This window comes from Polypterus senegalus, chromosome 13, assembly GCF_016835505.1.
Source record: "Polypterus senegalus isolate Bchr_013 chromosome 13, ASM1683550v1, whole genome shotgun sequence".
NCBI classification, from domain to species: Eukaryota; Metazoa; Chordata; class Cladistia; order Polypteriformes; family Polypteridae; genus Polypterus; species Polypterus senegalus.
Window position 1 is genome coordinate 51,605,555 of NC_053166.1, and position 25,919 is coordinate 51,631,473.

At 37.2% G+C, this 25,919-nt stretch overlaps 1 protein-coding gene across 1 annotated transcript in view; it reads right to left on the reverse strand.

Annotated features, from left to right (window-relative positions):
• Positions 1-3,599: 3,599 nt before the first annotated feature.
• LOC120543301 (matrix metalloproteinase-21-like) overlaps positions 3,600-25,919 on the reverse strand; it is a 33,454-nt gene continuing 11,134 nt past the window's right edge. Inside the window, exons 2-8 of the mRNA XM_039776337.1 lie at positions 21,931-22,600; positions 19,122-19,261; positions 11,774-11,801; positions 11,570-11,695; positions 8,653-8,910; positions 5,687-5,859; positions 3,600-3,908 (exon numbers count right to left, since the gene is read on the reverse strand). Coding sequence (XP_039632271.1) covers positions 3,600-3,908; positions 5,687-5,859; positions 8,653-8,910; positions 11,570-11,695; positions 11,774-11,801; positions 19,122-19,261; positions 21,931-22,600 — 1,704 coding nt within the window. The remainder of the gene's footprint in view (positions 3,909-5,686; positions 5,860-8,652; positions 8,911-11,569; positions 11,696-11,773; positions 11,802-19,121; positions 19,262-21,930; positions 22,601-25,919) is intronic.

Genomic DNA, 25,919 nt, shown 5'->3' on the forward strand with positions numbered 1-25,919 from the left:
TTTTCTTCCAATCGAACTTTCCAGCGTGATGGCTTTCCAACTGCCAAAAAAGAACAACTTAAAAAATAGATTAACTTCAGTATAAAACAAGTTAATTGCACCCAATCACTCTAAATGTTTGCCTCAACTTAAAAATTTTGGGATCACTAAGCTAAAAAGAATTATATTGGTTCAGATTGAAAATATTAAGTGCGAATCATTACCAAACTTTTTTCAGGGCAGGCTTCCCAGATTACTTTATATTGGGACTATCTCCACCTTTTTCAATTTGTTACACAGATATTTAGAAAATTACATCCATTCAGATTGTTTTATTCTTTTATTATATTTATATTTTCTGATGTTTTAAGTTTTTTGTTTTTTAATTTATTGTTTGTTCGGTGTCATTGGGTGCTTAGAATGGCACCTTGTATAAATAAAATGTATTATTATTATTAGTATATACAATGAAAATTTACATTATATTCCCTGCAAAGAAATGGTTCAAATGTTGTTATACATCAGTTTTTTTCCTAACAGACTTATCCTAAAGTTGACAATGTAGCTAAAAAGTTTCAAAATAATTGAAATTATATTCTGAGGTCAAAGTTTGCTATATTCAGAATGTTTTTAATTATATGGTAAATCTCTGTGATTGCAAAGTGAACAATGCCATTATATAAATGGCTTTATTATTGAGTTTATTCTTTATAAATAGACTTGCTGTTAACATGTTATTACTAATCTTGTCCCATTGACCTTGCATAGCTGCATCCCGAGCCTCTAAACGCTCAGTCACAAGTTCATCCACCCACCTTTCCATTTCCTAACATAACCCTAACCCTTTCTGTACCCTGCTTAGTCCAATTAAAGGCTGTAGGCCCCAGGCCCTTCTGATGGTTTTAGGTGTAATGCTTGAACAAACCCTAGACAGAGCACCAATTCACCAAAGTTCCCACTTGTGCACGGACCTGCACAGGGCAAATTGAAAATGCCCACTGATCTAACACACACATCTCTTGAGAGGTTAAGGGAAAGCCAGACCACCCAAAAGAAAACCCTTGCGGACATTGGGAGCACATGCGAATAATACACACACAACCAGTAGACAATGAATTCAGACACAGGGCACTAGATCTGTGGGGAGCCATGATATAATATAACACAGAAGGAGGACTAAGATTAAAAAGAAGAAGATGACATTACATCTTCTGGGCCAAGATTAAGAGTACACGTTCGGCATATTTTCGGAATACACTTTGGTTAAGTTGTAATATTTCCCTTTGGATAGTAGTTTAACTTTGTAAATATATTTTAGACAGAATAGTTTACAGATGCTAAAAAAACACAGGTGTAGCTATTTAACTTAATTTAGTGTGGAAAATGTTCATGTTTTTAAACAAAGCTTACTAGTCTTGCAATTTATACAGTACACTACATGTACAATATATTAATTTTTTGTAAACATTTTTTATTTTGTTTTTTTAAAGGGGGAACAGACAAACGGGAAAAGTGCAATCATCAAAAACAGAAGAAAGAAAAGGCCCCAACCTGCTGGTGACGCCCCGTTCAGAGATGACTTAGAAAAGAAGCAGAGAAAACAAAGGAGGTGTTGTGCTGGTGGCATTGCCCTTCATGTTTCAATTAGAGCAAAAATAAATATGTTTTGATAAGCACAGTTGCTTTTCCTAGAAATAATACAATGGGTGGACAAGATAAGTCAATATGAGCAGCTAAAAGTTCTAAAAGAGTTAAGTTAGAAATAAGTTCCTCCAGGCATGTATTAAACATTGCTTTTGTTTCATCCAGTGAGATGCCAGGAGGATCTTCACAGCTAAAGTGCTTACTATTCTATGGCACATGATGAAAAACTAGAAGTAATAAAGTTGTAGAGACTAATGGACATAATCATCCAACGAGAATGACAGAGACGTGAAAATTATGGTGGATAGGACCAAAAGATACAAAATAAGGAACCAGGTACTTTAAAATAAACCCATTAAACAACACCTTAAAGGACTCATATAAATCCTAAGGGCAATTTTACATTGGCTAAAATGGTGATGGACGTTTTAGGGGGGATTTTGACTTCTTTAAAAATTGAATTTCAGCTTATCGGGGAAGAAGGATCCCAATTTAATTACAACTTGACTGCATTGGTGAGAGGCTTTTTGGCTGCTTGATGAAGATGTAACAGATACCTACGATAAATTCGTTTAACTTTGCTCAGAAACCAATCAGGTGCATCTCATGAGTGAAGGTCACATTTTACTCTAAAAGTCTACTGTAATGAAATCTCCTTAGTTGTGAATAAAAAAACCTAAAATGAGATCTAATCCAGGCATTTAAATGGATATCCCTCTGTTGTTTTTAATTTAAATTGTAAATCTCCTCCTTGAGAGCACCTAGTGAAGACTAAGAGGAAATGCAATGTGAATAGAATCCAAGAAACAAGAGAAAGTTTTCAGTTATTTGGAACAAATGATACAGTCAAGAATTTGGGATGTGGAGCCTGAAAAATTAAAAAAATGTCTGAATGATATAGTAAGTCATCAACCGAGAATGATTTTCATTTATAAGATGTATTGGATTTTTAATTGTTAGATATTGATATTTTTAAAGAGATGTTTGTACTCTGTCATACAAGAAGTGAAATTAACTATTAAAATCTATGTATTGAAGGTTTGAAAATCCTTACAAAGGTATAAATATATTAGTGTATGTGTTAAACATCTAGTAGTGATCAGATATTGTCTAGGAAGATATCAGGGTGGGTTTAATGGAGTAAAATTATCACAGATATTTTTTGAGTTTGAAGATCAAATTGCTAGCACAATGAAAATCCTGCATTGCAATGATGATGAGGACTAATTAATCACATTGGTAAAAATAAAAAAAGACAAAACTGAATTTTGTTAAATGTGCAGACATAGTACATTTAAATTATGACCATGTACAAAAGATACATTTTAAATGTTTTATCGAAAGTTACACCATTGTCATATCTACAGTTCTTCTCGAAATATATAATTCCACGTTGTCAATATTACTGAAAACTAAAATATATTCTTTTATTCTTTCTTCAAATTTCTGAACTAAATCATCCCTTACAGGGTTGGGGAGACCAGAGTTCAGTTCTGGCACAAGGCAGGAATCAACCCTGGCTGGGACGCCAGTCCATCGTAGAGCACACTTACACACACAAATAGACTGTCTCAGAGCTGGAAAGTGCTGTGTCATCAATTAAATAAACAGCATGTCTATTGGCTGCATTAGTCCGTAGCATTATCTTATGACTAAATAAAAAGAAAAATAAAGGGAGAGCTGTTATCATTTACTAAAATGAACTAGATTTTAGTAAATTTGTCTTGACTAAAATGAATACAGACAGTCTGACTTAAACTGTGACTAAAGTAAAACATATTTTGGTCTAAAACCTAAAATGAAGACTGCAGTTTTCAAATAGCTTAAGAAAACTGGTAGATGCTGAAATAAATCTGCTCAAATGAGCACTGGTCCCGGTCTAGACCAACAAAGAAAGCTAAAAGTATACTCTCAGGACACTAATGACATTCCCTCTCACTTTTCTTATTGTATTTTTTCTCCCTAAACGTTCTGCCTTAGCTGCTTTTCAAAAATAAGACAGAAAGATGTACATCACAAATATCAAACCAATTATTTGAGAGTCTTTTGCTGCTCAGCAAGCCATTGTATGGATAGGAAGGATTACGAGATCGGTCTGAATCATCCACCACCTTCCAGTAAAACTTATCTTTTATAAAATAGATGGAGTTAGTTGTATAGGAAAAGTAAACAGCATCCAGACTCTTGACTGGGTGGTCACCAGATGTTGTCGCTGGGAAGACATCAGTCATGGCTTTGGGGTATCCATAAACCTTCTGATTTGTGTCCACATTAAATGCAGTAACCTGAAAAAAATACAAACATCAAGTAACAATAATTGCATCTACAACTTCAGTCTTAAACTGTGTATTCTTAATAACAGGAAGAGCTGATGGTGGCCCCCAGAGGCTATTTTGAGTGGAATTTATAATTCAAGTGATATGGCTAATTAACCTTACAAACTTAATTATCTTGTTGTCTGCCAACATGCAATATTTTTTTTCTGTGAACACAAAAGGTGATATTTGAAACATCCATAGATCATACTTTATTGCTGTTTAGTTTTGTAATCTGTGCATTTTTTTCCTGGCTTGAACTTGAACACAATCCTAAATTTGAAAAAGAGGGTGTGAATAAACATGCTCACAGAAGATGAATTAATGACAAGTCAGTCCTTATCTTGATCTTACATTATTTCATTAATGATGAAACTATTCCAGATTACTTTACAAAAATGTGGTTAAGGCAGATTTAAGTAGTAGTATGTTAAGTGGGAGGAGCTGAGAATACAGTGTTGTGGAGTTCAGTCCAGCTCCTTGTTTGCTAGGCTTAACTTCTTGGCCTGTCCATCTGCCTAATGTTCTTATCCAGCTATGCTTCCAAAGGGAGTTTCTCACAAAAGATGCTTTGCATCTTGTCTCACTTTTGTCAGTTTTAATTGCCAGGGCTGCACTCCAAAGCTGCCTGTATAATCAGAAAATGTGAACTCCATAATGTGGGATGTACAGTATATGTGCTGCTTTCATCCATGTTTTGTTTTTTGTGTGATTGAATACAGCACAATATGTTTAATCGAATGCCTGTGTAAAGTTTACGCATTATCCCTGTATCCATTTAAATTTTCCTTCCATATGCCAAAGACTAGTACTGCTGTCGATTGGTGACTTTAAATTGGCCTGGTCTAAGTAAGTGTAAGCAAATGTGTACTATAAGTATGCACTGCGATAGACTGTGTTTTGAAGTCAAGTTGTTGCATTTTCATTATCGTTCAACATAGTCAGCATAGGGAGAATACATTCAGTGTGCAGGCGACTTGCTGAGATTCAAAAAACGAGTCTAAATGAACTTTTAACCTTTTGGTTTCAAATTTAACTTCTTTATCATGAGGCAATATTACTTAAAAATACACTACTTCCATTTTCAGTATAAACAAATCATGGTGACATCACATGTGCTTGCATTACTGGAATGAGTTTTGTAACTGGATAATACATTTCTAATGAAAGTTGCTCTTGCTTACCAAGAATTAACTCAAGGGCAGTCTTACTATTTTTTCCAAATAGTCCATTCATCAATTCCCCCATCCCTTTTTTAATTAACTTACCTTGTTTCACACTTGCAGGGTTAGCACTGTAGGCCAATCAGTTTCTGGCCACAATCATAGGCACACACAACTACTCTTAGTTCTATGGGACTAATACCAGGATGTAGGAGAAGAACTCATGTAGACACAGAAACAGCATGCAGTACAACACTAACACTGACCAGGCTAGAAATCTTTTTCCTAGACCATTGAACAATAACCATTACATCACTGTGTCGAGACAACATTTAGTCAAATACAATATCACCGAAGCAATATCACCCTGATCTTTAAAAAATATTAACTTTAATATTAAAAGTTGTAGGCTAAGTAACAGTACAGAATTTCTAATTCGCCTATACAAACCTGAGTCCATGGTTCTTAATCCTCACCCTTTTTGAAGAATGCAAATAAATCATAATGCCACAATCATTATGAAGAAAATGGCACACTATAAATATGCCTGGCCCAAGAACAGCAGAAAAGTAATGAAAAACTCACATCAGATCCTCGGAAAAAGTAGATATTGCGATCTCGCTTGTCAAAGAATGCAGCATCTATTGGAGTGGGTACTCCTGGAAAGCCATCCACAATCAGCTTGGGGTACTGATTTCCTTGTGCATCTTCAGTAAATGTCATATCATTGTCAGGGTCATAGCGCCAGTACTGTGTACCTGAAAGACAAAAATAAATATTTCATTCATTAAATCACAAACAAAACAGCAACTAGCAAGTGCCTTTTTTTGGTTTTGGTTCAGTTCAGCACTAATTAAATGACCAGAGTGATGAAAATGAGGTTCTGGAACTTATTGAAAGGACTACATTTTTGTAATCATTATTTTATTCAAGATACATTCAGTGGCAAAAAAGTATTTGGTTCCAAAATCAGCATGCAGAACAGTCCACATGTGACTAATAATTCTAAAAGCAGCACAAAGTACCAGCTTATTAGGGGAGGAATTGAGCTACAGTTTTATAACACATAAGACATCAATGCTTGGTGATGTACATGGCCATGCCTAGTGGTATGGAGTCACATAAGTATGTTAGAGACAGGTCCAGGTCCTGGACACACGGCTGGTTGAAGAAAGTGTGCTGGCACCACACTGGCATTCACAAGAAATGTCTGCAATGAGTTGTCAGGTATTATCATAGTGGAACATGGTCCCTGCTGACAAGAATTCTGAGCATATTGTTACATAGCCAAAGTACTTCTACCAGATAGCATAATAATAATAATAATAATAATAATAATAATAATAATACTTCTTATTTATATAGCATGTAGGAAAGCTGTCCACATTGCACTGTTGATTTCTGTGGTAATCATTCACAAGGGAGGAGAGGCGCTCATTGCTTGACAACACCCATTGCCAAGCTTTAACATTTCTATGACGTTCAACACTGACACCAGCACAGAAGAAGGTGAATTTGCCAGATACAGTAATGGACGCCATGAATGGCATCTCTCCTTTACAAGTCATTTGACCAGTTGACTGAAACATTGCCCTCCAAGCATTGCAATGCCATAAGAGGCTGATAACGTTGACATGGCTGCTGTAATGGCTTGAAGTGGTATTTTCCAATCCTATTGCATTGTCTTTCAACAAGGCCTCCCACATTCTTTTTGGCTCTGTGGCTAAAGATCTGTGCTGGTATCTGGAAGGTTGCCAGATGTGATCCTACATTGTTGGGCCCTAGAGCAAGGCCCTTAGCCTGAAAATTGCTCCAGGGGTGCTGTGTAATGGTTGGCCCTGTGCTCTGACTCCCAAAGGTCATTTGAAAAGGCAGCTTCCCCTCAGGGATTAACAAAGTATATCAATTCTTTATTTTTGCCTTATATAATTTCTTATATAAAAAAATTGTTAGTTTTAGCATGACCCTTGGGTTTAGAGCACTGGGTAAGCCATTGCACAGCACCCCTGGAGCAATTGCAAGTTAAGAGGCTTGCTCAAGGGCTCAGCAGTGTAGGTAACAGGGATTCAAATCAGCAAACTTTTTTTATACCAGCACAGATCCTTAGCCTCAGAGCCACCTGAGAGGGTAGAAGCAGATGGGAGAACCTTCATTATTGACCTGTCCCATCTGAATGGCCACCTGTATGCTGTGATAGTGAGTGAATTAGCCCCTTGTGAGTGACTGTCGCTGTATAAATTAGATTGCCCTGAGATGATACCCCATCCAATATAGGTTTCTGAGTTTCGCCAAATGATGCTGGAATAGGCTTTCCACCACCAAGAACTGTATAAGCAGGCTAGAAAATGGATAGATGGATGATATTAGTTCAGCTTTCATTTGACTGAACACGTATTATAAACATTCTTGGCATGCTTCTTAGGCAGTTTAAATATTCTGAGGTCACCATCATGAGACCCCATCCAGTTATTATATTTTTATAGTGAGCCCAGCATTGCAGCCCTCTATTAGTGCTTCTGTTTTTGAATGATATTAATCCAACTATTTTCTGCTTTGTTCAGTTCAGGATCCTGGGGATTAAGGGCTATGACTGGCAGCGTTGGGTATAAGTCTGGAACCAATTTACACTCATGCACACATCCAATTTAGAATCACAAAAAACAAATGTTTTTGAGGTGTGAGTGGATAATTGATATATTGGGTCAAGAACTAGAAAGGATTTAAGCCCAAAAATGTGAAGCTGTGAGACAGCATAACTAATGCATAATAGTCATGAAACCAACAATTTTGTATACCTTGTCATGTTGATTTGTCATGCTGGATTTCAAGCAGATTGAACCATTTCTATCTGGGTGCTTTTGTATCACTGGGTGCAAATAGATTTGTGAATTTCCCTTGGGATTAATAAACTATCTATCTATCTATCTATCTATCTCTATCTATCTATCTATATAATACCCAGACTGTTAGAAAGAAAGATGAAAAATGAAATATGTAAAGTATATATGCATATATGCATATGCAGTGCTAAGTGAATGGAGAACATTGGATATGGAGGGTTGAGGGATTCATAAAAAGCCATGGTGTAAATCCTTGACAATGTGAATCAGGGGCTCATTTACACAGTTTATATGGTAGGCAGGCATTTGGAAAGTAATTATTTACACAGCCTGCACAAAACAAGACAATTGTCCCTACTAACCAATTTAAAACAAATCTTTTGTTTGGTGTGACAGCCAGGAAAAACAAGCTTGTTGGACTGTGCAACCTGAACAGCATCAAAAAGATAAAAAGGGTGAGGTGAGGTGGGCTGGACAGAGGAGGCATTGCAAGTCAAGCCTGGCACTTATTTAATATAAGCCAACTGGCCCAGTGCCATCTAGAATTTGTGTTTGCTTGAGCGTACCCTGCGAAGAACAGGGCCAATTCTGCCAGAATGTGCTCTGGGATAGATGAATGCTTTGTGACATTGGATATGGAATTTTGATGACACTTATTGGGAGAACACATTTTAAAAGTATAAAACCAAAATGCACACATGTTTGTTTTACCTTTAAAAAAATACTGGGCATCTTTATTCCAAGTCCAAACGTGCACAAATGCATCAATATCGGCACTGGGAATTCCCTTCCAGCCACTGGTGATGGGGATGGGATCTCCATACCGGGTCCTGTTATTTTTATTCTCATACATCCAGTACCAGCTGGATCTGAAGAAGTATGTGTTGAAACGGTAAACTATGTCACCAGTTGGAGTCTTGTCTCTTTTGATCCAGTCAAAGACAGTGCTGAAAGGGCCTTCACAGACACCTGCATGAAAGCACAAAGATGAAATCAGGAGAAAGTCTAACTAAAAATACAAGAAATGGTGGAGCTGGGTAACAGAGCTGTACAGAATTAAAATCAATTATCCAGAGAGAAACATTTCCACCTTGGCCTGCTGTCTGCAGAGTTTAAATGACTTCTGTGTGCAGATTCCCGAAGGCAGTGTATCAGTACTGCAGAGACTATAAAACTGCAGTTAAACTCACTAGGATCCAATGGGAACAATACAACTCATGACATGACTCAAAAACTGTTCTATATATGCTGTCAGCTCTACACTAAAATGAAGATTTAATGAAGTAGACACTCTACATTACCATGTATGGAGAGTAACATCTTGCATGTAGGTTAAAAATGTTTGAGCCATACTTTTATTTAAAAAATGTTAATATTTAGGGAGCAGTTGGATAAGTCAGTTTTTGTATGGTCACATCTATGAACCTGTTAGGTGTCATGCATGTACATCAGAGGGTCATCTTCTGGGCTTGTCAGAGGTAAGCACTACCACCCTGGGACACAAAGGGTTGTGATTACTGACTGTCTTGTCTCTTTTTCCACCCTCAGCTTTGAGAAGAAGCCCAATGAGAGCAACTGACTTCAACCCTTTCGGGTCTACAGACTATAAGAGGAGAGCACTCCCAGAAGCAGGCATCTAATTTGGGTACGGAGCTCTACCCTGAAGCCTGACCGCTCTTCAGAGCCTTATCACAAAAACTACTGCTTTGTTGCTTTTTGTGCCATTGTGTGCCTATTATTATTTTTCAAATTATTATTTTGGTAACCGGGGTGACCCAGCTGGCATTCCAGCATTTCATTTGGTCTTGTGCATTCCTCTCAGTCGATGACAAAGATCAGAGAAGAACTTTTGTTAAATACTTCTCTGGGTTGGACATTTTCTGGTAGGGGTTTGAAGGCTCTGCATCGATTTGTTTGTAAATGATTACATGAGAGTGCTTTGCTATAATCTTCACCCCACTGAGAGTAATGCTGCTGTTTTGTGACATTAATGGTAGAATTTAATGAGCCTCTGAAAGCAGAATAAGTTGTGGAAACATCCACACCCCTTCCCTTTCCAGGAAGATTAGCCCAGGGGAATACAGGTGGCAGAGATTAAAGGACAGTCTGGCCAGAGATGGAATGAGGACCGAGTTATGCCTAAACAGGAGTGGAATGAACTAGGAGAGTCCCTTAATTACAACATCCCATTGATTCAAGAGGTACATCAATACCTTAGCCTTACAGAGGCTCAGTGTCTCTGTTCTATACATGCAGATAGCCATTCTGTGTGTCTCTAGCATTTCCTCCAAGAGCCATTTCTAGATTACATTGGATCAGAGACAAATCAACATACTGAAACAGAGAGCCACCTAGTAGTCTAAGCAACAAGACAAACTGCTTATTTATCTGGTTGTATGATTTTATTAGCACTCATTTTACTCTGCTTATAGTTTTGACACAAATAAAATCTTAAATTAATCTCCGTATAAATAAAAAGTGTAACTATCTCTCTTATCTATTCTGGTGCACAATCTAAATGAGTGGGGTTATAGATGTTAAAGAAAGGGGAAAAATTGAAATACAGTAGCAGTCAACCCTGACAGTGGCAGTAAGACAGTAAGAGTAAACACACACAGGGCTATAGATAGGATTTGGGGCATTCGTAAATAAAAATAGGGTCATCCTAGAACCCTGCTGCAAGAAAAACACCATTTTAACCCTGAGGCTTTTCCTTACCTCATAGCATCACTAATATTTATTTAATGATCTGACAAAAAGTAGCAGGCAAATAAAATTCTGCCAGAGTTTACAGACATTTTGGACAGTTCTTTGTAAAGCGAATTTGGTTTTTTTTATGATCATAAATAAATAGGACATTGTTTTCACATTAGTTTTTGGTTTAGTGACAGGATTCCAGCTGCACAAGATAAGATGCCATGCTAGTAGTGCTGTGCAAGTTATCACAATAGATAATTCATTAAGCAGAAATGGGTGTTGCTCTGAATAGTGCTGTTTGAGAGTTCCAAACTATTATCATTCCAAAACTATGTGATAAATAAGTCAAATGTTTATTCCAGTAAGGTTTAAACAAGGGGAATTCCCAAAAAATATGCCATACTTTTAAAAATTTCACGGCTAGGGGAATAAGGTCTCTGTTAATTATTTATAGCATAGTATGGTGTTCTTAATACTTTTAGATCCAGATACATCCATCAATTATTGAACCAGCTAAATCCAGTCCAGGGTTGCAGTAGCCAGATCCTAACCTGGCATCAGGGAAGGAACCAAGCCTCAATGTAGAGCCAGTCCATCACAGAGAACTCTCACTCATGCACACTTCTACTCATACCATCTCAGTTTAAAGTTCAAGACATCTCAACCTGAATGTCTACATGCAGTGTGAGGAACACTGGAGTACCCAAAGAAAAATCCATTGCAGCCATGTGGAGAATATGCAGACTCATCACAGACAGTGGCTGTTTTTGTGGGATTTGAACAACTGCACTATTGAACTTCCCCAGGTACTTTTTTGATGCACTTATCCTTTCACAGTGAAATGAGCTTTCAAGGTCAAATCTTTATAAAGATACCACAGTTCAGCAGAGCACAAATCAGCACAGTTTAGCAGCATACCTGGGGCACTTACCATACAGGGCCTGGATGTCCTTCCTGTCTTGTTTGTTCAGTTCTGCATTATTGTTTTGTGGAATGTAATTGGGCTGCATTATAGACTCAGTGCGGTAGTTGTGTGGCAAGCCCAAAGCATGTTGCACTGTGAAAATAATAACAAAATGTCGGAATTTAATTGTATCTGGTCCCTTACCCATTGCATTCCTTTCACTGCTGGCACCTGGTGTGCCAATTTCATGCACTGCCACCTAACTTCTTATGTATTATCCCAAAATAAGCAAAACTGCCTGGTTGACTGATTAGAGCACCATAATAACTCGACACAATGCTGGGGACACTGCATAAATTTTGATAAAATATCTCAACAACTCTGAACAGAGAGCATTACTTATCCTCACTATTAGAATCTTTTGGTTAGTCCTTGATCTGAGATGACATTCTGCAGCAGACATTAATTCATTTTAAATTTACCCCAAAATTGTGAGCCAGTGACTGAATTTAGCAACCTTCTGTCTGACTGTACACATTGATGTGGAAACTGACACTTTTATTGATTTAATTATAACTTACAAAGTTGAAATTCAAAATTTAAATATTACTCCATTAAATGTAGTTATTTCCAACTTCTTAATTAACTCGCAGATTAAAACAAAGACAGTGCGACATCTAGATTGTAATTCTGCTTCAAAATTTATAGATACCTTGAGTAAGTCCTACATGATAAATGGAGAACAACAAAGCTACATGTCTTTCAAATTTGGACAGAGAGTGTTAATAAATATAAAAAGGCCCTCTTTAAAGCTCGCTCAGAATACTATTCTACATTAATAGATGCCTAGGGTACTTTTTCTAACCAGAAAATTAAAAATATAAGATCCCCATCACAGTACAAACCAAATACTCTCATTGCATTCAGCACTTTAATAATTTTAATATATGCCAACAAAACAGCTCCATAATTTCTGAAATTCCAGTCTGGCTTTCGACTGGTCATAGTACAGAAACGGCACTAACACGGGTTGTAAATGACATTCTGATATCCTCTGTGAAGGAAATTCCACTGTAATTATGTTGTTGGACTTAAGTGCAGCATTTGACACAGTTCTTATTTATCAAATCGATTCCAGTATGTACAGAAATGTGCTGACAGTACTCCATCATTATACACAGAAGTTCAATATGGTGCCGCAGGGCTCAGTACTATCTACAAAGTCGTCCAAAACATGTTTTTCCATCTTAAAAATATTAGGAAATTAAGGCTTTCTAAATAAACAGGATTGTGAGAAATTAATTCATGCATTTATCTCTAGTAGGATTGACTACTGCAATGCGGTGTTCACTGGCTGTTCAAACTGTTCTCTATACAGCCTCCAGTTAATCCAAAATGCGCTGCAAGAATTATTACAAGAACAAGAAAATATGAACACATAACCCCAGTTCTTAAATCTTTACACTGCCACCTTTCAGAAAAGAAGAAAATAATAACTCGACACAATGCTGGACACTGCTTTTTGTAAAATATCTCAACAACTCTGAACAGAGAGCATTACTTATCCTCACTATTAGAATCTTTTGGTTAGTCCTTGATCTGAGATGACATTCTGCAGCAGACATTAATCTTTTACCCCAAAATTGTGAGCCAGTACTGCTATTGTCAAAAACCTACATTAAATTTTGCCTTTCTAACCAGCCATCTCAATATATACAGCTCCATAATTTCTGGTGACATATCTAAGTGTCAAAAACCTACATTAAATTTTGTAGCATCTCAATTTACAGCTCCATAATTTCTGGTGACATATCTCGTAAGCATTTTAATACAGTGTTAAGCTAATATGTCAATATAATAAATGTTGTGGTTAAACAGAACTCGGAGCTCTTTACGTGGCTTTTATCATTTAGAAACATACATTTTCATATGGACAGCATGGTGATATTCTAATCCACTTAATCCAGACCAGGGGTACAGGCTTTGGGATTGGAGCATGGAGATGTAGTAGGTAGTGTTCCTGTTTCATAGTTCTTTGTTCAGTTCCAAAAATGGGCTTTCTCCAGGTCTGTAAGGGACTTTTCCAGTTTCCTCCTTCATCCCAGAAATGTGATGTTAGATGATTTGTAATTGAAAATTAATGATTGTGGTAGGGTACGTGTCTTAGAACACTTAGAACTTCTAAGAAAACAACCATTCCTTATATTTTTAGTTGGACTTTCTGCTCGTTTCATCTTTGTGCTTTCATACAGGTGTCTGTGAAGGCCCTTTCAGCACTGTCTTTGATTGGATTAAAAAAGACAAGACTTCAACTGGTGACATAGTTTACCGTTTCAACACATACTTCTTGAGATCCAGCTGGAATACATGGATGTAATATTAAACACTTCACTCAAGTGTTCTCTTAATCTTCTTATGCTTAGACTGAAAATGCTTAGCTCTTTTAATTGTTCCTCATAATTCATCCTCTGTAGCCCTAGAATCAGCCTAGTCACTCTTCTTTTGTAATGGACAAGCACCTCATTCTGAGAAGGTTTCTACCATGTGCACTGTGGATCTTTGCAATTTAGAGCTTACGGTTAAGAAAATGGATGGATGGTTTTAGGGTCTAGACATACTTCATACAGATTAACACTGACTGTGTGGAATAAAACTAAATTCGTTCCACTGAAAGCTTTTGCACATCATGTGCTGTTGCTTTCAGTTGACACAAGATCTCTAGTGCTGGCAGGTAGACATACAGTAAATCAGCACATGTAATGGGGTAAGTGGGTTTGGAAAATGAATTCAATGGAGTTAAGCTTTCCATACAATGATTATTTAATTGATTTAGTCTTACTAAACATGGAAATAACCAGAGTTAACAATTTTGAAATTTGTTCAGTTGAATTCAGTCTCTGAGAATACATTCCCACTAATGCATGCCAGTGCTTTATAATCATTTGAATAGTGAAGTACCCACACTTTTAATTCCAATGTTTTTACATTTGGGAATAACTAATAATAATCTAAACCTCATTAAGTCATTTTGCTACTTTTTATTAAAACAAACAAAAAAGCCATCAAACAGAAGCTATATTTGAAAAATAAGTACACCCTTGGTAGTTACTTATAATTAAGAAGCTAAAAAGAGTCAAGTACACTTGATTATTTGATAATCAGAAAATGCCACCAGCTCAGTATAATAAGAGAACCTTTAACAGTTCTGTCTGGACCTTAAAGATTTATGGTAATGCAATTTAAAAAAGATGCCTGCAATGATCTCAGAAAAGCAACTCTGGAAGGGGATATAATGCCATCATTCTGCTGTGAGAAGGTTACTTATAAATGGAGAGACAGTTCAAGACAGTTGCCTATTATCTCTAAAGTGGATATTCCAAATGATTCACCCAGAAACAAGATAGCCAGTTATTTCAAAATATTGCACAGAATTCAAAGCTCTACTTACAGGGATGTGTAGGCCTCTGTCAAAATGGCAAATATCAATGTTAATGACCCTTTTATTAGACATAATAGACATTAGACTAATTAAATATCACTTTCAGTGGCATCATAGTGTAGTGAAGTGTAATGCATCCTAGGTTTGAATGCAGTGCCTGGATGTTACCTGTATTTAAGTTTTCATGTTCTCCCATAGTCTACATGGATTTTCTTTCAGATACACTGGTTTTCTGCCCGCATGCCCAAAGGTGTGGTGATTATGTTAATAGGCAACTCTGAATTGGTCCAGTCTGTATATGTGTGTGGACCCTACAATAGGCTAGTGTCCTCTAAAGTGCTGGTTCTTCCTGTATCCCAAGTGTTGCTGGAATGACCTGCCCAAAACTGCTTTATATGATTTCAAGGATATAATGTTATGTAAAGGATTTCTCTAGAAATAAAAATAACATGGCAGCATGTTATATACCTTTGGTGTTAAATGGTAGATTAAAATAAGTGTTTTATTGATGAATGAGACAGTTAAAAAATCCTCTAGTATTGTTATTCCATGGAAGACCCAAAGAGTGTCTGATTTAAAAAGAACATGTCGTAGAGCTGAGCGTAAATGGAGGAAAACTAAACTAACTATCCATTATGAGATATTGAAGGCTAAAATAACAGAATACAATAACACAGTCCGCCTTGAGAGGCGCTATTTCTCTAATATTATAAATAACAATGTTAGTAATCCCAGAGTCTTATTTTCAACAATTGATCTTCTGTTAAACCCAGGTAACACAAAGGAATGCCCCCAGAATACTTCCAGTGAAACCTGTGAGAACATTGCTGTATTTTTCACTCAAAAAATTAATGATATTAGAGATAACATAGTATATCTCCCCAACACTGCAGAACCTCCAAAGCCCCGGTACTCCATTATAAACAAATTAAATGCTTTCACCAGGATAGATTTACCTGAATTACATAGTATAATCTCTCAACTGAAACCCTCCACCTGCGTCCTTGATCCAATACCAACCAGGTTTTTCAAAGAAATATCAGGCGCTAATTGACAATATTCTGGACATAGTTAATTCGTCATTAGATACGGGGGTCTTTCCAGACTGTCTTAAGACTGCTGTAGTTAAACCCCTGCTCAAGAAAAATAATCTTGACCCTCTGCCTTTGAAAATTTTAGACCCATTTCTAACCTGCCCTTCTTAAGTAAAATTCTAGAGAAGGCAGTCATTATGCAGTTAAATGACCACCTCAATAAACATGCTATTCTTGATACATTTCAGTCAGGCTTCAGAACAAATCACAGCACAGAAACTGCACTCGTTAAAGTAGTAAATGACTTATGGGTAAATGCAGACAGAGGCCATTTATCTGTTCTCATCCTCTTAGATCTGAGTGCTGCATTTGACACCATTGATCATAATATTCTTAGAAATCGCCTTAGTCAATGGGTGGGCCTCTCTGGAAGTGTCTTAAATTGGTTTGAATCCTACCTGACAGGGAGAAAATATTTTGTTCAGTTGTGGTAATCACAACTCAAAGACACATGATATCCGATATGGTGTTCCACAAGGCTCTATCCTGGGTCCACTGTTATTCTCAATCTACATGCTTCCGTTAGGTCAGATTATCTCAGGTTACAACGTGAGCTACCACAGCTATGCTGATGACACACAGCTGTACTTATCAATAGCACCTGATGACTCTTTCGATACACTAACACAATGTCTTACTGGTATTTCTGAATGGATGAATAGTAATTTTCTCAAACTAAATAAAGAGAAAACTGAAATTTTAGTAATTGGCAATAATGGATTTAATGAGGTTATCAGAAATAAACTTGGTGCATTAGGATTAGTAGTTAAGACGGAAGTAAAAAATTTAGGGGTAACCGTTGACTGTAATCTGAATTTTAAATCACATATTCATCAGACCACTAGGACAGCATTTTTTCACTTAAGAAACATAGCTAAAGTTAGACCTCTTATATCATTGAAAGATGCTGAGAAATTAATTCATGCTTTTGTTTTCAGTAGACTAGATTACTGTAACGCACTCCTCTCAGGACTACCCAAAAAAGACATAAATCATTTGCAACGAGTGCAGAATGCAGCTGCTAGAATCCTAACTGGGAAAAGAAAATCTGAACACATTTCTCCAGTTTTGATGTCACTACACTGGTTACCTGTGTCATTCAGGATTGACTTTAAAATACTGCTTATGGTTTATAAAGCCTTAAATAATCTCGCTCCATCTTATATATCGGAATGCCTGACGCGTTATATTCCAAATCGTAACCTTAGATCTTCAAATGAGTGTCTCCTTTAATTCCAAAAGCTAAACTTAAAAGAAGTGGTGAGGCGGCCTTCTGCTGTTATGCACCTAAAATCTGGAATAGCCTGCCAATAGGAATTCGCCAGGCAAATACAGTAGAGCACTTTAAAACACTGCTGAAAACACATTACTTTAACATGGCCTTTTTATAACTTCACTTTAACTTAATACTGATACTCTGTATGTTCAATTCTTCATAATAATTATTCACAGTGGCTCCAAAATCCGTACTGACCCCTACTCTCTTCTGTTTCTTTTTCCGTTTTTTGTGGTGGCGGCCTGCGCCACCACCACCTACTCAAAGCATCATGATGCACCAACAATGATGGACTGAAAGTCAGAAGTCTACGTGACCATCATCATCAGGTCCTTCCATGAAAACCCTAAATACAAAGAGGACTGTTTGATTTATGTTAGGTAGATTGCCCAGAGGGGACTGGGCGGTCTCTTGGTCTGGAACCCCTACAGATTTTATTTTTTTCTCCAGCCTTTGGAGTTTTTTTGTTTTTCTGTCCACCCTGGCCATCGGACCTTACTCTTATTCTATGTTAATTAATGTTGACTTATGTTTATCTTTTATTGTGTCTTCTATTTTTCTATTCATTTTGTAAAGCACTTTGAGCTACATTTTTTTGTATGAATATGTGCTATATAAATAAATGCTGATTGATTGATTGATATTGGGTAATTCTGTATGTAGCTAAGTAGGTTGTGAGCATGTGCTGCTAGTGTGTTGTTGCACCCACCACATGACCTAAGTGTATGATAAAAATTAATTTACACTCTGGATATGTTTTCAATTAATTACAGGTCCTACCTGTGTACTCTATGTACAGTACAGGTGTATATTAAAAAGCCTTAGATGATGTGTATGTCAGTGGTGGGAGGACTGTAATTAGACCACTGGGTTTAATGTTTGGCTGTGCCTTATGGTAGGGTCACAAAAGTTCTGCTTTCATACACCATTTGAAAATGTCTCATGGTAAGTGTCAGTATCCTATTCTCATAATTTAGTTTAGTTTCTCCAATGTCTTTAGACAATAAGAGGAAATCTCAACTGTAAAAAACTGACCTAATATATACAAAAAAGCATACTAGCTGCATATTGAAGGCCTTGTAGCCAACAGGACAGTGTAGCCCATACCTCTCACTCTAGAGTTTAAAAGCTGATGTTTCTTTGCATTAAAGTCTGAATTTAGGCACACAAGTATAGGCACACAAGTAGACTCAGGACTGGATAAACGTAAGCAAACCACTTAACCTGACTGTGAAGAATCCAAGTCTCTTTATAGTGGAGCAGAATGGTGGCTAGTGCTACTGTCTCATAGTGTTATACCTTCAGATCATGATCTGCTCACTATCTGTGTGAAATCTGCATTTTCTCTCTTCATCTAAGTCAACCTAAAGACTTACAGGTTAAGTTGAATGGTATCTATAAAATGGGTCTCTACATATGGATGTGTTGCATCTTGTCAAGGTCTGGTTCTTGCCTTGCTGCTGGTAGGCATCCATTCTCTGTCTGACACTATAGGGAACTGAAGTAGCTTAAGAAATTGATCTTTTTAATGTTCATTTTACTGAAACCTGGAGGTCAAAATAATAGAAATTAAAGAAAATGAGTGGATATACTTTTCATACAACTCTACTGTAGAACAAAGGCAGATAGTGCGGTTGACTTTGTTTGTTTCCACAAGAATAAGGGATTTCCCCTACCTGAGCTTGACCTTTTAAGCAGCAGAATGGTGGAAATAGATTAAGCATAAATAAACAAGCAAGCAAGGCAGTTCAGAAAATCTTCCACTCTCACCTTTAACAGGCTAATGCCCTGGTCACTGTTGGTCCCAACAAAATGATCATCATCATCAAAATGGATGTCGCCTTGGTACCAAGCATGAGCAAATTCCAGTCCAGATCCATCAAAGAGCTGGGAACAACCCAGGTGTCTTCCTGTGAGACAGAAAACATCTATGAGTACCATTTATAGGTATGTAGTATGTATCAACCTGAAGACAAGATATCAGACATCAGATGGACTTAATGCTATTTTGTATTGTGATATTTTGGTCTCTCTAAAAGAATCTGCTGAAAAATCAAGATTTCCTCTTGGAACAATAATCTTGAATTGAATTGGATTTGTTCTGTCTATTTCATCATGGAGAACACAAGTCTTTGCTCATTTCATGTAAGGGATTAGAGGAAAAATAGTAAAAAGCTTTGCATTTAAAGGAGAATTTTAAAGTAAATTACAGTAGCTATCTGTTTGAAGTTTGTATATTTTCAGGCATGCACATCTCCTCCAACATCCAAAATACTGTGATAATGTGGTACTTTAGTCACTGGTCCACTATGAGTTAGTGAGGATATGAAAATGATTGTGTTCTGTGATGGACTGCTGTCCCATCCATAGCTAATTTCTGCATTGTCTCTACTACAGCCAGAATGAATATATACAATAGAAAAAGGGGTTGTAAAGGAAGGTGATTTCATTGTAATTCATATTCCTTAAATTGTTAAAAAATATAGATATTTTGTATATGATTATAATTGTTTAAACTGTTAGTTAACTTTAGACCTCTGTAAAAGCAGCTTGTCTAACCACATTGAAGTGGAAGTGTTAGTATAGACAGAAGGAATTAGAACTTTATAGTCAGCACTTTAAATGATGAAATGGGTACCTTCTGCACCTTCCACATCAGTAAAGTGAAACTCTCGAACCATCGGTAATGTTTGTGTATGATCACTTTGTGCACATTGGACAAAAAGGCACAAGTACTGTTTACCTTTGTCCTGACAAACTTTAAAAACCTTAAAGTGAAAACATCTTTTGAAAAGAAGAACCAGGAAGGAGGAGGAGAAGAAGTAAGAAGAAGACTGGTGTCATATGCTGCAGAAATGTAACCTTAAGAAAGTAAATGCCACATACATTTTGGTGAGCCAGCTGGTGTCATCTTTGACAACTCCTGAAATAAGCAGGTTGTATCGCTGATTTGCCAAAAATATTTACCTTTTAATTTGCATTTGCGTTCGGGCAAGTTAAGAATATTTAAGAATGATCAAGACTATAATTACTGAATAAAAGTATATTACAGACTTCCCTTGGTTGTATTTAATATTTGCTCTATCCTTCCTACTGAAGTATAAAGTGAATAACGAGAAGACATCCTCTAAAAGGAGAAGTGAAGCACAGCAGTAGTCAGTTCTAGATGCAGAATGGATCCATTAATGCCATGTGCAAATGTATTGCATCTGTGGCCTGTGTCTCCTTCCAGGCTAGGTGAGTGAAAGGATAAGAAAACAAGAGTTGGGGTTGCGAACATATCTGTGGGTCTACATAACAATGTTAGGATATGGTCATTCCAAAAACCTTTCACAAAAAACTTGAGGTCCTAAAATAAATGGTTGGATTTTATCCAATAGGACTTGGCTGGGATTGGCTCCAGCAGACCCCTGTGACAGCTGTAGTTAGGATATAGCAGGTAGGATAATGGATGGATGGATGGACTTAAAAATTATTAATAGCTTGCTGTGGGCTCCTACTGTGGTAGAATATAATCCCATCATGACACTCCTGATGACTTTTCTGTTTTCTATATGACTACAGTAGAATAGGACAGGTCAACACTGAATCTAATATTTTTGAGCAGGGCACTACTACATGTTTATAGACAAGAGTAACTTTAGGGCTGGGACAGTGGTTGAGAAAGTGTGTAACATTTCAAGCACATTTTGCAAAATCTACTGTGGTACACAAAAGAATTTCTTAAGTACAAGAAATTGGCATGTGATTGTTACTCCACATTTATCTCTTGAATTGGTAGATTGTGTGCGTCAGTGGTGGATGGCAAAACTATAAAGCTGGTCTGTATCCAAAACATCCATTCATAAATTGCACAACCACTGTGTCAAATGTGAGTTTGCACTATTATATAGACAAGTATCTTGACAAGATTACATCTTGCCTGAAGAAGTGGCCTGAGTAGCCTTGAAACCTTGTATATTGTAATCTTTTTAGTTAGCCAATAAAATTAGTAATTTTGCTTGTCTTCTCATTATATAGAAAAGTATTGATATCAACTAGCTTAGCAAATTTTGGAAGAAGACTACGTCCAATGGAGGAGAGGAGAGAGGATGGGGATTGCTCAGAGTAAACTTAGGGGCAGACTCCTTTTGGGATAGCCCCTGTGAGACTGCCGAGAGGATGCATTACTACAGAACATTTACTGTAGAATCTTTAATTAGGCCTCATCAGCATTCCTATTAGGCATAACACTGAAGAAGAACTACTCACCTATAGAATTAACACAAGTAAAGATTAAAAGGAACAAATAAAATATTTCAAAAGCCAGAACAATCACACATATTACGAAAGGAACACAACAAGCTGAAGAAACATCTAGGAGTGCTCATAAACATAAAGTTACTGACACCTTACCTCTTGTTTGCTAGTAAATGTATTCTTTGCACTGGAGAAAATCCAAGACACTCCTATTATCCTCTAATTATTATAATAAATAACCTGACAACAAGCAGCAGGATTCTGGGTCCTCTCTATCGTCTATTCCCAGGCCATGCGTGACTGCCTTATGTGAAACCCACTTATGGCTTCTTTGACCTACCAGTGCCAAATCCAAGCTTGATGTCAATGTCAGAATAGGGGGATGTATTGTCTTCCTCAAACTGCAGTGGTATAACTTCACTCCAAATGCGAAAGGCAGTGCTAAGTACGCTCCTTTGTTGACTGATGCTCAACTGTAAGCTGTATCCCTCACTCAAGAGACGCCATTTCAGCTTTGCCTTGCTGAAGACTAGGTTGCCATTACTGCTGGAGCCCAACACGTCCAGATTGCCCCTTTTTGTCCTGGTGTGCTCCACCATCCTGTCAAGAAATCTTTTGGAACGTTTAAGTCCACCTGAGTCAGTTTCTGGGATGGCAGTGGTCTCAGTTTTAGGGTCTTCATTGCCATTCACTATGCTGTTGGAGTCAACTTTCAGATCGGGGACACCACAGCGGGGTTTGTTCATGGCCTCCTTGGTGGCTTCATCTAGAATTCCGGTAATAGGAATGCCATTGGCTTGTTGAAAACTCTTTAAGGAGTAAATATACTCTGGGCTGAGTGAAGGGTCCTCATCCATATCCTTCCCAAACCTAGACTGGAACTGCCCTTCAGAAATCAGTGCAGACACATCTTTAGGGGCTGGGTCTGAGTATTCAGCAACAGTGGATGTAGCAGAAGCCATCTCTTCCCAATTAACAGGATTTATGTAGCCATATTTTTTTAGGAAGTCCTGTGTAGAAAGAAAGAAAACCACTACTAGTATACCCAGCAAATAATGCAGCTGACAGAAAAGTGTAAAGCAGAGTTAAAGTTTGACATGTGTGAATGACTTCTTTATCACTTGGAATTTGATACTCCTAGCAAACACCTGATATTGCTTTTGTTGTATGGAGTCTCTGGAGTCAAGCCAGGTTTGTACACAGTGTAAAATTTTGTGCAAGCAGACTGATTGTCACTGCCAGAGTGCTAGTGCTGGGTTTTCACTTTTAACCGACATTGATGTTGAGATGAAATTGGGGTACAATTGGTTACATTTCTTTTGCTTTTCCAATCAGAGCAAGGGCACACTAAGTGACTTGCGTATGGTCACAGTATCAGTAGCAACTTTAACCACTTCATCATACTTTCTATTTACGCAATGCTTATCTTTTTTGTTTATTTATGATATGGAATTTCCAAGAAAATCAACCATATTATATTTTGAGAACCACATCAATCAGGGACAAATAATTGTATTTTTCTAAATCAGTGACAGCAATATAATTAAGAAAATAACCCAAGTAATTTGATAATTTGTTGTTAATATTTATTTTGGAATAGACGTTCTGCAATATCAGGCCCAACAAATAATGGAATAGAAGATAAGCAGCGCAATGTTTATCACCCTTAACTAGCAACTCTAGGGATCTGTCATCAATACCCATCAAAGTCCCTGTCTCTGTGGAGTTGGGATGTTCTCCTTTTGCCCATAAGGGATCCCCTGACATCTCAAAGTCATTCATATCTGGCTAATTGGCATCTCTACATATAAATCTGTGTGTGCTTGGCCTATGATGAGGCTGGCATGCTGCCCTAGCTCTTCTTGAACCTGCAGTGAAAAAAGCAAGACTTCTTCACTGAGAAAACCAGATATCCTCTAGTTTAAGTGATTCTGGCCCTAGCATAAAATGGTTAAGGCACAATATAGGCCTATTCACGGAGCTGTACATTTACAGTATCTGTGTTGTTTTTGATTTTCTACTTCTATATAGCATATGGCCTGAAGGTGTCAATAAAATTAATTTAAAAAACTGCTCAACACTTGTGTTCAGATTTTAAACATCCATCCATTCTTTCATCCATTAAATAACCAGTTTAGTCAATTTCAGAACAGATATATTTTGTGTTTTGAACAACTGGATGGGCAGCTAGTTCATACTGTGACACACACATACACATCCACAAACGTCTGATGGAATGCCTTTTGCATTAAAAAAAAACTTGTCAATATATATATATATATATATATATATATATATATATATATATATATATATATATATATATATATATATATATACAGCATATATAATAATAATAATTCTTTGCATTTATATAGTGCTTTCCTCACTACTAAGCAATTGCAAGTTAAGGGCCTTGCTCAAGGGCCCAACAGAGCAGAGCGGAGCAGAGTCCCTTTTTTGGATTTACGGGATTCAAACCAGCAACCTTCTGATTGCCTATTGCAGATCCTTAGCCTCAGAGCCACCACTCCACATATATATATATATATATATATATATATATATATATATATATATATATATATATATATATATATAGAGAGAGAGAGAGAGAGAGAGAGAGAGAGAGAGAGAGAGAGAGAGAGAGAGAGGTTCACCGACAAAAGCGCGATAGACATATGAGCCCCGACAAAACCCCGACGGACAAATGAGCGCCGACAAACCCATTTTAATGGGACACGTACGTGCGCATTATGTACACATTATGTGCTAGGTTATAACTGTTATAACTGCTGATGGCATGCCACGAACAAATAACTCGAGGGTTGGCAAAACGCGTCGTATACAAAGCGTAATTACCAGCAGTCAGGCAGCCAGCAAGTCTAAATACGCTCAACTATCAAGACGTCTTGCTGCAATTCTTCCTACATATGCAGGGGGTGATCTTAAAGACTATCTGTGTGCCGTGCTGATGGCATGCCGCGTCTCATAATATTGACTTCTAAAATAAACATTATTATATATGCTTTAAACTAGTAATTCATATTTAATGAAAATTTTGCTATTTTGTCTGCGCGATTTTGATGCCGTGTTTTAATCGGCGCTATTTTGTCGGCATTCATATGTCTATTAAGCAAATGTCGGGTATATATATATATATATATATATATATATCTATACTAATAAAAGGAAAAGCCCTCACTCACTCACTCACTCACTCATCACTAATTCTCCAACTTCCCGTGTAGGTAGAAGGCTGAAATTTGGCAGGCTCATTCCTTACAGCTTACTTACAAAAGTTGGGCAGGTTTCATTTCGAAATTCTACGCCTAATGGTCATAACTGGAAGGTATTTTTCTCCATTAACTGTAATGGAGTTGAGCTGCAATGACGAGGGGGCGGAGTTTCGTGACATCATCACGCCTCCCACGTAATCACGTGAACTGACTGTCAACGCAGTGCGTAGAAAACCAGGAAGACCTCCAAAAGCACTTAAGAAAACATGCATTATATAATTGAGAAGGCAGCTAAACAATAAGAAAGCGAAAGTGACATATACTACCATATTCATGAGTGCTGCTACCTCGAAAGAAAGCAAGGTGTAAACCTAAACTTTAAATTAAGTTCATAGACAGGCTACGCTGGCTTCACATGCCCACAGGTAATGCGGGATACAAGTTTAATGAGAGGAACCAGGATATAAACGAGAGTTTTGATCACTTTGTAACTAAGTTAAAATTGTAGGTGAAGGGGTGTGCTTATGCAAATTCCGAGACTGTGTTTGTGGGGATTGACAGTTAAGGCGGGTGGGGAGTCACGCCATCATCTCCCTCCCATTTACCTCATTTTGCTCTGAGCTGAGCCTGCTAACGCCGTCCTCAAGCAACGTCACACTGCCACCAAATACTCACAGAAAAATCCACAAGTTAATACACACTCTGTCTCTAGAGTTTCTTCACAATGAATCCTCCAGGCACTACTTAAAAAAGGTTACATTGACAATCGTGTTGCGTTATTTTAAAATCTTTCCTTTTCTTAGCACAAGCACAGCTGAGAAGCTTCATGCATGTGCTCCATAACGCTAAAAATAATGCATTTAATCACACTTTGCATTACAAGCAAAGGGAGCTTTTGTCAATGCATGATTTCCTGGTACACCGATTACACTGATCAGCATCCCGATTCATTTTACCCTCGCACCACCTTAGTTTGAGAAGAAGTATGAAAAATATGAGGTTAACACAGAAAAACAGATCACCAATTCAAGCTTTATGAATAATCGATTCGCCATCAATAATTGTTTTGGTAAAGCCATCCTCCTTCCAT